At 37.8% G+C, this 15,214-nt stretch overlaps 1 protein-coding gene across 1 annotated transcript in view; it reads left to right on the top strand.

Annotated features, from left to right (window-relative positions):
• The window catches only part of LOC145994119 (uncharacterized), a 130,644-nt gene extending 117,540 nt beyond the window's left edge, over window positions 1-13,104 (top strand). The window contains exons 10-13 of the mRNA XM_083130208.1: window positions 8,330-8,395; window positions 9,006-9,123; window positions 10,247-10,332; window positions 12,872-13,104. Of these exons, the coding sequence (XP_082986334.1) occupies window positions 8,330-8,395; window positions 9,006-9,123; window positions 10,247-10,332; window positions 12,872-13,050 (449 nt within the window). The 3' untranslated portion in view covers window positions 13,051-13,104. The remainder of the gene's footprint in view (window positions 1-8,329; window positions 8,396-9,005; window positions 9,124-10,246; window positions 10,333-12,871) is intronic.
• The last annotated feature ends 2,110 nt before the right edge of the window (window positions 13,105-15,214 follow it).

Raw genomic sequence — 15,214 nt, 5'->3', positions numbered from 1 at the left:
TTCTATGCAAATATCGATGAAACGATCGAAGCCAATAGTAATCTCACGTGCGAGAGGGCAATCTACGTCCTCAGAGTGAACAATATGCGCTCTCTGAGTTTAAAAGCACGAGTAAGATTTATCAACGTTTTTGCTCTCTCTAAACTTTGGTATGTAGCAAAAATCCTGCCCTTCAAAACACAGCACTTAGCCAAGGTCAACAAAGCTGTTGGCTGCTTTTTGTGGCACGATACAATTTTCCGGGTGGCAATAAATGAGGTCACGTTATCAGAGAAGACAGGTGGGTTGGCACTAATACACGTGAACACACAGGCAAGAGCATTGTTTGTACAGACTGGCCTTCAAACAGCTTTCTCACTGCACGAGTCAACGACCCAAGCATGTATACAGACGATAATACAGGATATTCCATTAGAAGCTCCCATCGATATCCAAAGTATCCCCAAAAGATTTTCATTTTATAAGGACATTGCTTTACAGGTATGCTACCAGTTATTACGACATGAGACAATTACACCATCTGTTAAAAAGTTATATAGTGAAATCAATAGTTTCAACCACACAGTACCACGAATAGTCAGGGATTTCAATACACATAATTGGCCACAAATATGGGAAAATGTCTCCGCCAAACACCTTTCAAAAGCTGCCCAATCAATATGGTACAAAGTGGTTCATCGTGTTATAGTGACAAGTGATAGGACATACCAATATGGAATCAGTGACTCTCCTAACTGTATATCATGCAACGTGCCTGACTCTTTAGCCCACAGGATAACAAAGTGTCGCAACTCCTCCACGGCGTGGAACAAATTGCGAACAATGCTCAGTCGTATATGCCGCACCTCATTAACAAAGTTTACGTATACAGATATAGTTTTTCCTGCTTTCAATTTTTATCCACCAACAAAACAACGAGCAGTACAATGGTTGATAACAGAATACTTATTATATATATTTCACAATGACGAGAGCAGTTTTAAGAAACAATTCAGTATCTTCTTGCAAGAACAATATGAAAAAATTCCTCTCCAAGCAAGGAAGAAATGGTATGCAAATTTCTTATTAGTGCTTTATACTTAATTTAGGTCAAACAAAAATGATTGATTGATTGATTGATTGATTTAATTTATTTTACTTCGCGTTTTGTGCCTCTTGGCTAATTTGCGAAGATGGGGATGAGTGATGAAATGATGAAATTGATGAATGGACATTCACAAACAACCAAGCCCGACCAGGATTCGAACCCGGGACCCTTGGCGTCGCAGCACGATGTGCTAACCACTCGGCCACAGGGTCGGGCCCAAACAAAAATGCAAAGGTTAACCAGATAGAAATACGAATTGTAATAGTAGTACTACACTTATGTCAAAAACAATGTAATTCCATAACTTGTATATCAGAATGAGACAATAAAAAAAAAAAGTGGTTAGCACATCGCGCTCCGACGCTAGAAGTCCCCCTAGGGCATAAATGTTTGTGAGTGTCCATTCATCAATTTTCATCCCCATCATCGCAAATTAGACAAAAAGCACAAAATAAAATAAAGCAAATCAATCAATCAATGAAAATCAAAATCGTTAAAAATTGTTTGCATCCTATAATGCCAAAAAAATCTAAGTTCGAATCCTATTTTATGTTTGACTCTTGATACTCGATGATACAGTAATAGTTGTGATGTGTCTTGGCGTAGAAACATTGCACACTAGTTACAATCTGAATTTAAAATATATAGATCCAGTCACAATTAACCTATGCGAGCATAAAATAACCTTAATAAAACAGTTTTCATCTTGTCAACATTCAGTCTCATCGTCGCAATGTATTCCAGGAAATCTTGGTCTAGAAAGATATTGCACACTGACTCGTTTTTCAAGTTAGCAATAACCAATACATAGAAATATTATCGATATCGTATCAATCCATAGGATTGTATGTTTATTTTATTAAGTCTTTCTGAACGCTTCATGTTGACCAGGGCATTCACTTGTTTTTCTCTCAGCTGTCTCAAGCCTCTTAGGCATGTTTACAATGCATTGTGTTGTGCCATGCAAACCTCCTGAGCATTCAGGAACAGGTAACACTTCTGGTTTTAGAGTCAGCGGTTTGCATGGTAGCAATTATGATAATCACACGATTCGGCGATTCGGCATCGAGGAAGAGCTCGATGGCCAGGGAATATAGAGGTGAGACAAGCTGGTAGGTGACGGACTTTGGAGATTGAGTGGAGAGAGTGAAGGTGGTCAGCAAGTCAGTAGGTGAGGAGGACTACAACGCTCTGGTCAACAAATAGGAGACAAGCTTACAGAGGACTTCGCTATTTTCATTCAGCTAAGAGATTTCAGTTAGACAGGTAATTATCCTACACCCAGCCATGATACAGGTTCAACGGTTCACAAAACACAACGAGTGTCCATTGTCTTTTCAGTAGTTTAATTCCTTTGTGTAATTGTACCTTTCGCATGCCAAGCAATAACTCGTCATGTCAATGACGAGTGGTCTCATCAAGAGGATGAATGATGAGTAGTTTACATCACCCCATCAATTAACTGGTTCAGATCCCTTCATTCTATAGAATGACACGATATATTCATTGCAATATTCACTGAATCGTTAATTTAAAAAATAATGTTCTTTTAAAATTTACTTACCGATTTTTTTATTTTCAAATATGCTTCACACAAAGTAAAAGGGCGATTCTGCACTGTTAATCTGAAAAGAAAAAATAATATTAGTGTTTTCGGTAAATTTTTCAATTCATCTTTGCTAAACTAAAACCACAACAAATTTTATTTTGAAAGACATTCCGATGTCTTACTACCATTCTCCGAGACAGTAGCTACAAAGCAAAAATTTAAGAATCGTAGCGGTTGGTTAACATGCTAGAGTGCCAAAAAAATTTCTAAGTTCTCATCTTTGTGGCGTTTCCCAACTCGTAAATCCTCACTGCGACTGATGTATTAAAATATCTGTCTACAAACACCGAGCACAGGTTCGGATCTTAATTTGAAATATAAACCCAGTCCTGATTAACCTATCCGAGCATAAAATAAACTCGAGAAGCCATTTTTAATTTTGTCATCATCATCATCGCAATTAGTCTAATAAAAAGTTAACAAAATGCACAAAATTCACATTAAACTTTTATCTCAAATACACAATGCAATGTTAATCAGTAAAATTATAACAACTTACTACAGTCTTACCTGGTATTAATTTACAGATACAAGTCGGCAAATACAGTTTGCGTCTTCTTGAGCTTCTTTCGGAAATGTGACAGCTGGTGACAATCATCTAATTTTATACTGTTGTCGATACAGTAACTACTTCAACGTCATCTGTGCACAAAATTTTCCGCAAACACATTGTGCTTGTTTGTCTCCATTTTTAATCCAACAACACCAAATCGGAGGAAGTCAATCTTCCGAAGTAGTGCGTCTCCCGTTAACACTTCAGGGTATTAACAGTCAATCGACATGAAAATAGAAAATACACTTCCTGTCGATGAACGGTCATAGATCCAAGAAAGTGTGCCATTGCACTACCTTTGAAACACCTTCCCGTTGGAAACCAGTAAATGTGCTGGAGAAAGGGTGTCACAGTTCCATTCTAGGATTTTCAAAACAACATCGGAAATTTCATTACTTTCAAGAATTCAGCACAAGACAACAGCTCCACGGATGATCAGCAATGCCATTCTTCGTATATTCTCAATCAGCTCAGATTTCGTTCTCACCTTCAAACTCCCTACTGGGTTCAACTCCCGAGCAAAGCATGGCTGTTTTGTGTGAGTGTTCTTCCATCAATTACTATTTTATTCATTTCTCCCTCTTTCTCTCTCTCTCTCTCCCTCTTTCTCATTTTCATTTTATCTTTCTCTCTCTTATTTCATCTTTCTCTCTCCCCTCTTATTTCCTCTTTCTCTCCCTCCCTCTTTTTTATTCCCCTCTCTCTCTTCCTCTCTCTCTGTTTTGTGTGAATATTCTTCCATCAATTACCACTCATTCAACTCGCTTTCTTCAACCTCTTTCTCATTTCCTTGTTCTCTCTCTCTCTCTCTCTTTCTCTCTCTTTATTCTTTTTCTTTGAGAGATAGGTGTGAAAAGCATGTCCAAAATACATCGTTCTCCGCCATTTCTAGCTCTCTCTCTTTCTCGTGTTCATCAACTATGATCTCTCACTCTCTCTATCCTCTCTATCTCTCTATATCCCCTCTTTTATAGTCTCTTTTTGGGCTTTGAGTGGTAGATAACAAAAACATATCCACAAACATCGTTCTCCGCCTGTCTCTCTTTCTTCTGTTCATCACCTATGATCTCTCACCCTCTCTTTATCCTCTCTATCTCTCTATATCCCCTCTTTTGTTGTCTCTTTTTGTGCAAAATCGTCTCTCTTTATTTTTTGAGGGTTACTTGTCAAACATATCACAATAAATTCCCCAAAACATCTTTCTACCCCCTTTTTTCTAATCTCTCCCTTTCTCGTGTTCGCCACCTATAATCTCTCGCCTCTTTATTCCCTCTTTCTCTCTTTATCCACTTTCTATTGTTTCCTTTACTCTTTGAGTGTTAAATATCAAAATAAACACCTAAAAGCATATTTCTACCCCTTTTTGTCAACCCTTTCTCTTTCCATTTCTCTCTCTCTGTATCTCAGTTTCTCTCTCTCTCTCTCTCTCTCTCTCTCTCTCTCTCTCTCCCATCTTTATGCCTTTTTTTCTTATGTTTTTATTCTTTGAGTGGTAACAGGAAATCAGAATAAATACCAAAGAACACCTTTCTATCCCCTTTTTTCAAATCTCTCCCTTTCTCAGGTTCGCCACCTATAATCTTTCGTCTCTTTATTCCCTCTTTCTCTCTTTATCCACTTTCTATCGTCTCTTTTATTCTGTGAGGGTTAAATCTCAAAACAAACGCCTAAAATCAGTTTTCTACCCCTTTTAAACCCTTTCTCTCTCCATCTCTCTCTCTCTCTCTCTCTCTCTCTCTCTCTCTCTCTCTGTGTGTGTGTGTGTGTTCTCTCTTTCTCTTTTCTTCTTTCTCTCTCTCTCTCTCTCTCTCTCTCTCTCTTTCTCTGTGTGTGTGTGTGTTCTCTCTTTCTCTTTTCCTCTTTCTCTCTCTCTATCTCTCTCTCTGTCTTTCTGTGTGTGTTCTCTCTTTCTCTTTTCCTCTTTCTCTCTCTCTCTCTCTCTCTCTCTCTCTCTCTCTATCTATCTATCTCTTTCTCTCCTCATATTTATCACTTCTTCTCTTATGTTCTTAGTCTTTGAGTGGTAACGGATAATACTCTACTTATGTCGCTCCATGTTGCATATGTGTAAAACATATGTTGTACATGAAAGTTATACCTGTTATGTGTACAAAAAAAATATCTTCGGCATGCATTTATAATTCATTTTCTGCCATTCATAAATACAGTTTGTGTGCTTGTTTTTGATTATTAGCTAATGTAAAATTGCTGTTGTTGAAAAAATATTTCAAATCGTTTGTTCCAAGTAAATGCTTTCGCACAGACATCTACCCCCCTTTTGCGTAATTTATGAGGATAATAACGTCTTTCATAGTAATACTACTACCACCAGTAATAATAATGCCATTATTAATGTTGTTATTATTATTACTATTAATATTATTTGTACGTTTATCCTGGTACTTGCCCCATCCAGACAAGAATTCGTGGTTGCCCCTCTGGCCTTACTTCCACACTCGCCTTCCGTATCATCACGTATGCAACTTTCAAAAACCATTACACAATCTGAACTCAGTTTCTAAGTATTGCTTCATTGAATATTGAGTGCAAGTGAGATTTATTAGCTTTGAAGTTGAAACATCGCACGCGAAAATAATACTTTGAACATCTCCTAGGTAGCCAACACTAATTAACAATTGCACTGTGTTACTTTACTTTATGTGCGTTTGTTGAAAAAATGTACTAATAATATATTGTACGACTTACAGGACAGTCGTTTTGCCCTTGCACATCCTTTCAATCTTCTCGTCAATCAATGAGAACAGCTGCCATGTAAATAATGCCCAAAGAAGCTATTCAATGTAAAGCATACTTATCAAACCAAGGAAAATTGTATCAACGATTTTTGTATTATCAATATAATATGTTGTATACACGTCTATTATATTATAATTTAAAAATATCGTACAAATATAATACTATTTTCCTAGCTTAAATTTATTTTATGTGTCTTTAAAAAGCCTCGTTGGTTCAGTCAGTAAATAATCTGTCTGTCACGCTGAAGACGAGGATTCTGTTCCCAGGGTGGTTGGTCTCGAGGGGGATTTTCTCAGCAACGTCCTTGCTTGAAAACTGCTTTGAGATTCACCAGGGGTCTAAAAAAATAGAATTTTTGGGGCCTGAACGTGATGCTAACACCACCTTCCTTCATAAATGGCCGAGATTGTGAATAATAATCCCTATATTTATTCATGGCATGTTTCAACGCGCAGAAGGTACTTTTGCGTTTAAAACTTAGTGCATATTTAGTCGCACACCGTGGCCGTTCGGTCTAAGACGTCATGCTTTGCGCTCTGGCTACGGAACGCGCACGGTTGAGTCGCCTAGGAGAAGCGTAACAACTTTCCTTCTGAGGTTTCATCCTGTGTATGGGACAGGTGGCCATCCACCATTGAGAGGAAATTGGAGATCTACGAGTGAGTAGCGTAATCCGGTCATGGAAACTTACAAAAATGACTGGGTGGTCGTCGTGCTGACCACACTCCACCTCGTAACCGGTTGGATGATCTCCCGCCTCGGCAGGTGGAAGTCAGGCCGGCAGTCGGTAGGTAGGCCTTAGACCTGAGTTAGTACACATTTGAATACATGCCGCGAGAATACACATTATGAAATTTGTTTGACTCAACTCAAACATACTGCAGAAACAGTTTCCACGTAGATTTAATAGCATCCGTGGCAAAGTGGTTAGCACATCGCGCTACGACGCCAAGGGTCCCAGGTTCGAATCCGGCCTGGGTATGGATGTCTGTGAGTGCTCATTCATCAAATTCATCAGCATGACTCATCCCCATCTTCGCAATTAGCCAAAAGTGGCAGAGCCTCTGATTCCCACCTTGGATACGTGCTTCACTCGATAATTATTTCTCTCCTTAAATTATCGTCACGTTATTTTATTTTACACCACAAGAAACCAAGCCTCATTTTATCTATTGTAAACCGAAAACTTTGCCCCTTCATCAATTTAAACTAATCATCACTCATCCTGTTCGTCGCGATTAGCCAAAAGTGGAAGAAGACGCTAAATAACAAAAACAAACTTATCCTCATCGTAGCGATCAACTGAAGAATCTGAAAAGTAACGTAAAATTATTAAAGGGAAATTCCAGGACATTAAGTAAAAATTCATATCAGAATATGCCCGGACAAGAACTTTCCTTAGAGTTAGACATTTAAAATAAATGAAATAGGTTAGCTGGAATGAAAAGCCGGCAGTGGACTACAGCCTACAGGGACAAGATATCACGCATAATAATGTTTCAAAAGTAGACTATGCATTGTTTCGGAATAAGTGTATTCTTCTATCGCATATTTGATCTCTTGTTGTCAAATTAAATTAACAGCTTTGGTGTATAATATCAAAAGATGCATGAAAACACAGCGTTTCATGGGTCATCTACTACATTCTACGCCGCATAGCTTTCTTCCGCTCGTGTCCTCTTGGTGACCTAACAAACTCTAGCCAAAAACGTGCAAGTCGCGGAGTGGCCCCCTCTAACACTATATATCCCATAATTAAAAAAGTAACAGTGATAATGAATTCTCCTTCTTCTTATCAAAGATTTATATCGTGACAATAAAATTGTGAATGTTATAAAGAATCAGTAGGACTTTCAAGCAGGAAATTCAGCTGATTCTTTGTTCAGCTTTCAAGCAGGATATTCAGTTGATTTTTATTGCGGCGTTCGGTAGGAGTTTGAAGCACGAAATGCAGTTGATCCTTATTTCAGCGTTCACTAGGACTTTCAAGAAGGAAATTTAGTTGCTTCTTAGTTAAGCGTTCAGTAGGACTTTGAAGCACAGTTGATCCTTATTTCAGCGTTCAGTAGGACTTGCAAGCAGGAAATTCAGTTGATCTTTATTTCAGCGTTCAGTAAGACTTTCAAGCCGGAAATTCAGTTCAATTTTAGTTTACCGTTCAGTAGGACTTTCAAATAGAAAACGCCATTGAGAATGTTGTTTTACACTGTATAACATATCTATTAACATGCAGTGCTATGTTCAAACAAGTATAATAATTATTTCTCATTTAAGGAATATCGTATATCATTCTCACCTAATTTGAGTGTTTTTATTTTTGCAGTATCAAGAAGTGTCCCTTATTGTGGAGGACCTAAAAAATTACTTTGTAGGAATAATATACTCACAGGTGAGGAAAACACTGTAAATATTTGTTCACTAATTTTACAACTGGAATAATAAAGAGTCCCACTATAGTGTTCCACGATATTGTGGGATCATTTTTGGAAAAGTACCTAATTTTATTAATATTTTTAACGATCACTACTTTTTACATCTCTTCAAATGTTTGAATGTTTACAACTTGTAATATTATGTATATTGTAATATCACTACGTTGACAGTGACTGCAATAGTAGAATGACCATTATTTCCGGCCTCCAACAGTATTAAAGCGCGGGCAAATTTCATGTTTACATTCACTGCTGTAACGTATAGCAAACACATCCCTGCAGTGGCCAATCAGGTCCCCTACCTCGATCATCCACTTATGACATCACAGTTTAGCTGGGTGCGGGCAAAACTGCAAGGGAGGGGCCACGTGGGAAACGACAGTGGCACAGGAACAGAAGAGATTCATATAATAAGATCTGTATATTACTTGGGATATAAGTTAATCTTGGAAGCATAACTTGAACATAAACTATTTTTTGACTACATAGAAATTACTTTCACCTTTACAACATGCTTTCTCCATTGCAAGGTGATGCGAGTTCTTATTTTCTTGTTGACCTTTTCAGGATTCAGGGTGAAGAACTTCAACTGCTCTCATTGCCTACCGGCTTGCTCTCAAGTAGAATACAGCACACACATTTCTTTTGAGAACTTACACCCCGAAGAAATTTCGAAATATGGAAGGTAAATATACATATATTATGGTTACATCATCAGCAATTTTCTTCATAAATTCTGCAATACTTTCAGCGATATATTTTCAGATTGTCTATGTAGAACATTTCTTGTTATTACCCACTGTTTCGGAAAATTCACGTGTCTTGCTCAAAAGTTATAAACGAAGTAGAATACCAGTTACTATGTAACTGAAAATTTAACAATGTAACAGTTTTTGAACATGTATTGTTAACTTGTGAAAATGTAACTGTAAGTACTCAATTGTTACTGACTGTAGTGTTGCCACCCGAAGGGATCTTTTTGGAAAGAAATCGGGACGAAATTTTAATGAAAAAAGGAAATTAAAAAAAATAACTAAATTTCGGGGATATTTGAAAATATCAAACGCAATATTAGTACAAATTATATTATGGTTCCAGTTTCATATAGCATCGATGAAAGTCTTCGAGGAATCGGTAAAGCAGCTGAAGGAAGTGTCGGGAGAATAGGGGTTAGCTTTTGCAGAGAAAAGTGCAAATGTGGAAATGGAAAAATTGAAAACAAGTCGGAAGGGAAGGGCATCATCCCCTGTGTCGCAGTGGTAGCGTCGTAGTTTTGTAATCAAGAGGCCCAGGTTCGATTCCAGTTGGAAGAAAATAAACTGTAGGTCCAGTTCCGATTAGCCTTACTGTGCACAACTCAATTCTTAAAAGTCGAAATTATTTTCCTGACGATATGAATCTGATTGAAGGAGCCTACTTCATGTGTGGTTCAATTGCTTTTATCAATTTAAAGAGATCACTTTCTGCTATGAGAAAGTATTCTTTCCGATAGATGGCTGGCTATCTATGAATGTCGAAGATAACTAGTGGTTATGTGCAATGAATGCAACAAAGGAAAATACAAATGTTATTTCCATCCAGAATATAACTTTCTGAAAGAATTATAGATATAAGTAACTTGAAATTTGCTATTTTGTTTTCATTTGGTGCCCATTTCCCACATTATAAATGCCTTTTTTGCCTGCTTATTTTAACCAAAATAAACGCCTGAACTTCCGGCCTCTAGTAATAAGAATGTACTATCATTGCACGTCTGTCGTTGATTGTTATTTGTTTTACTGTTTTCACTTGAATTCATTTTCCTGCAGACTTGGAGAAGTGAGAGTCTTTTTCAAAGATAGTACTTTCTCCCCCATGCAGAGAAGTGAACTCTACGATTGGACAGACTTCTTAGGTAAGTTATTTCTAATAGATATTTCAGATATGGTATGTTAAGAGCTTTCTCCGTTATGCGTTTTATTACAATGTCGTCATTTCGGATTATTAGTTCAGAAGATGCAAATCAAATCTCACTGTCCTGTTGTGCTTCAACTGATGATTCTAATTTAAAAAATAAAGCCTGTCCCCGTGGTGGAGTGGTTAGCACATCGCGCTACGATGCTAGGAGCCCAGGGTTTGAATCCCGGCAGGGGCATGGATGTTTGTGAGTGTCTATTTAACAATTTCATCATATCATCACTCATCCTCATCTTCGCAAATTAGCCAAAAGTGGCACAAAAGGCGAAATAAAATAAAGCAATATAGGAATCAATCTAATTTAAAAATTATGAAGATAGAATGTACGAAAACCATAGTGATTAAATAGAATTAGAATGGTAACACGATTAAGCCATGTTTCAATATTAAATACACTACAGTTGTTGATCAAGGCAGTTTATTAGAAATTAAAACAACTTTACACGTTATGTTTCTACCCTTCATCAGGGTGCCCTGTTATCAAGGTGTCCCTTGTTTGATACCCGGTGGAAGCACATAGTGATTCGGATCCCACTTTAAACTGTAGGTCCTGTCCCGATTAGCCTTAATGTGCATAAAGTGGACTTAAAACACCAAATCAACCAACCAAACAACCTACATCAGGGTCTTCCTCAGACAAAGAACTAAACGCAAAATCTTTTATTTTGATTTTGAGATTTTGATTTCTCCGTCTGAAGAAGACCCTCATGTAGGGTAGAAACGTAACGTGTAATGTGCTTTTAAGTTTTAATAAACTGCATTGATCAGCAACTGTATTGTAAATAGTTAAGAATACAGGTTTACAGGAGGTCTAAAAGTTAAAAAAAAAATGTAAAGCTTGTTTTTATGACAAGAGAGGCTAAATGCAATTTAAAGTGGGATCCTATCGGCAAGCGGATTGATTGATTGATTTAAATTTTTTGGTGCGTCGGCATGCATGTCAATTTTGCACACTTCAGTAAATTGTGGCATGTTCGGAAGGCTCTGATATATTTAGAAAAATTCCCTCAAGAGCCCCTTGAAAAAGGTTGAATGTGGAAGGTTGTAAAGGGACCTGCACAGGACAAACACAAAGCTTTAAAAAATGTGTGGATAGTTTAAAAACTACCTCAGAAACAGTGGGAAAGGTCTGCTCTTCTCAGAAAGCTAAAAAAAAAACATGGACTAAAACAAACCCATCCTCTCCAACAGAAATCACAAATCATTTGGAAGGTTATTGATTGATTGATTTGCTTTGTTTTACATCGCTTTTTGTGCCACTTTTGGATAATTTGCGAAGATGGAGATGAGTGATCATATGATGAAAAATTGATGAATGGACACTCACAAACATCCATTCCCAGGCCGGGATTGGAACCCGGGACCCCAGGCGTCGTAGCGCGATGTGCTAACCACTACGCCACGGGGCCAGCATTTTTGGGAAGGTTAGAACACAGTCTGCACTAACGAACCAACTCTCCAGCCTTGTCATACCCGAATGTTTATGGATGCAGCAATACAAGCCTTCATTTGGTCTTATCCTCAGCAAGATCTATTCACTCTTTTCCATCCCTACCATCCGAGAGACCCGAGTTCGATCCCCGGTGGGGGTGAACCGAGATTTTTTTCCACCTGTTCAAGTGGCTCCTTCACCCACCCAGCGTCGTATAAAGTAGCTACCTGGAGTAAACTCTGGGGGTACAGGCGGTCAGGGGTGTGGTGCTTCCTATTGTTCTCTTACCATCAGGTTTCCCAACAAGAATCCTGTAAACTCTTCTTTCCTCTACTATTCGTGCCACATGTCCTGCTAATCTAAGTCTTCTTGATGAAATCATTATAATACGTAATATGACTACAAATTGTGTAGTTCAAAATTATGTAACCTTCTCCACTCACCTGTCTCCTTATCCCTTTTAGGTCCAAATATTTTCCTAAGAATCTTATTTTCAAACACTCTCAATTTAAGTATCTCTTTCAAAGTAAGGGACCAAGTTTCGAATCTATATAATACTACAGGCAAAATTACTGTTTTTATATTTTAACTTTTAGTTTCTTAGATATTATACGAGAAGATAAAAATGTATGAAGAGAAAAGTAAAACGAATTTCCTGAATTAAGCCTACTTTTTATTTCCTCTTTAATATCATTTTCATTTGTTAGTATTACTCCCAAGTACTTGAATATGAAAACTGGTTCCCTGTCTGAGGGAATTAAAATCGGCACATTTGAGAAGAACATTTAATATAATTTTACAGGTACGACACATGGGAGGGTCTGGCCCTTGCAGCAAATGCCGATGTGTGAGACAACTGTGTTCGATTCGAACCCACGTTAAGATGACTTTTTCTTGGCGAGAAGGACGCGTCGAAGATAATATCCTGCTGCTTATCAACAAAAATCTAAATATACTATTAAAAGGTTCTAGTTTTTTTAACAATTAGAATGCAAGAAGACAATTCCATTGTCTCACTCATAATTTTGAAATTTCTCTCTTGCAGCCAACTGTGGAGGATTTCTAGGTCTATGTCTAGGATTCAGCGCCCTCAGCGTCATAGAGATTGTCTACTTCTTCACTTTCCGATTGTTCGCACTGCTCTATTACTTCAGGCGACAGCGAAGAAAGATGGAATCTTCTGAAGATGAACCTACAAAGTCGACCAATGACATTTACTTTTAAGACTTTTCCACCATTATTTCCTAACTTATAATAACCTTTACCCTCTATATTTTAGCCTGTTACTATTCGTAACTGTAATTTTAGTAATGTTTAATCTCCTATCTTTCTGTGCCATGAGTCAATAAATTTTGATAAACATGAAAGAAGTAATTATTTCCTTTTTTTAAATATCTAATGGTTCTTTATAAGTAGGACTGAGTCAATACCACTTTGAACCGATACGTTAAACGATTAACACCAACACCGATATCGATACTTGAAAGTTGTAATAATTGAATGTTCCTCAAAATATTGATTAACATTTGTGTGAAAGACATAAAACAATTGACCAAAATTTTACTTTAAAATATTAAAGAATTGCACTATAATATTACATGTTATGTTATACAAAAATTCATTTTTCACATAAAAGTGGTGTAAAACAGAAAAGAAACTTCGAATTTTGCATAATTTTCAGAATAATTAGACGAAAATGGCGGGAAATATCAGTTGGTATCGGAAGATGAATTCCAACCGATACAGATACATCGGTATCGGCCCAGCCCTATTTATAAGAGTTGGATTTAGATACACACGGATATGTTGCAAGAAGAGATTTTGTAACATATACGAAAGAAGCATTTTGAAACTCTTAGGGATGTTTAATGACCTATCTGACGCCTTGCAGGAAAGAGACTATTTCAGGATTTCATTTTTTTTTTGTTACCGGTGACTGTACTTAATAACCGGGTTGTTGTAGGTCCAGGAATTTTAAATAAATTCAATTCCGGTGCAGGAGAGAAAATCAGCAAGCGTAAATGGGTTCTGGGCCGTTAAGAAGCTTTTTATTTGTAAAGTATTTCAATTCAGTCTAGGAAACCTCTTACCGGCTCTATTTAAATACGGTGCAGGAACCTTCTAGTATTATGGTGGTCGAGTTCGGTGCCCGAAAATGGCGAGTTTTGATGAAAATGGCGAGGGGCCATAGTCACTCGGCGTAGCCTTTTACGATGTATTTTTAAGGGGGTCCATAGCATTTTACGATGTGTTTAAACCTCGATGTGTTCGAGGGCCCATAGGTAGTAAATAGGGCTTTGCGGCCACTTCCGTTTTTTGTGTTTTTCAGAGGACCTGGTTTTAGCTTCGGATCGAACGCTGTTTGCCCCGCAGGAGGCTGATCTGACTCGCTCAAGTGAGCAAATTGAAGCGAATCGTCTGGTTCAAAAAGACGTCTCAACTCGTCCCGGACTTAGGACAAGTCCCGTAGCCTTTCACGAGCACTTTTTGACTCGCTAAACAGAAAATTTATGCGAATCTCGCTCCGGACTTCGGGCGAAATTAATTGATCACTCTCTTTCATGGCGGTTCTTAACCTAATTGTCGTTTCCTTCTATACTCTTCTCGTGCCACTTCTAAACCCTTAACGTCCTGAAAGCCTGTGTTGTATTCGAAAGGGGCGACCATAACACGTTATGGAGGCTAAGTCGATCTATGCAGTAGACATCCTACAACTACGAACTACGAGGTCCTGAAAGCCTGTTATGTGTATTGAGGGGGGTCCTAGCTTTTTTTACGAGCTGTTTCCAGAAGGATGCACATAGCATGTTAGCCGTAGTCTTCATTTTTGCTAGTTTTAAAGCTAATTGTTTACAAAGTTGTGAAAATGAAAGAAAATAGACTGTGCAGATTAGGCGTCTTAGGCAGTTATAGGCGTCTTCTATCACTCACCGTTATGCCACATCTAGAATCCTATACTTGACATTTCTCACATTCCGTTTTGCGATAGAAACTAACCTCCATCTTTGCCACTGTATTTCCAGAATCAATCTATCAATTCATTAACTTCAAGAATGCAAGAATATGTACACTTCGCAACATCTTATTTGACCGCCCCGAAAGAATTCTAAGTCCCTAAATCGTAAACTTAGCAACATTGCACTTCTGCTCCAGGTGAGAGTACCCAACTTTGAGTAGGTCCTTCCACTAGACGAAAAACGCTGCGGTGATAGGTTTTAAATTTAACACTTTCAATGAACTTAGAAACTATAAACCGATATTATAATACACAGTCAAACAGAAATAATAAATTCGAAAAAGAACCTTGAAGGATATTTACGATTCTGCTTGCTCGACTTGAAATTTAGGGGGTTTGGAACACTGAATAGAGTTTTTCTCCACCTGGAGG

The sequence above is a fragment of the Lepisma saccharinum genome, chromosome 10 (assembly GCF_977018435.1).
Source record: "Lepisma saccharinum chromosome 10, izLepSacc3.1, whole genome shotgun sequence".
Classification (NCBI taxonomy): domain Eukaryota; kingdom Metazoa; phylum Arthropoda; class Insecta; order Zygentoma; family Lepismatidae; genus Lepisma; species Lepisma saccharinum.
The sequence above is the reverse complement of the archived record's forward strand: the minus strand, read 5'-3'. Positions and strand labels throughout refer to the sequence as shown.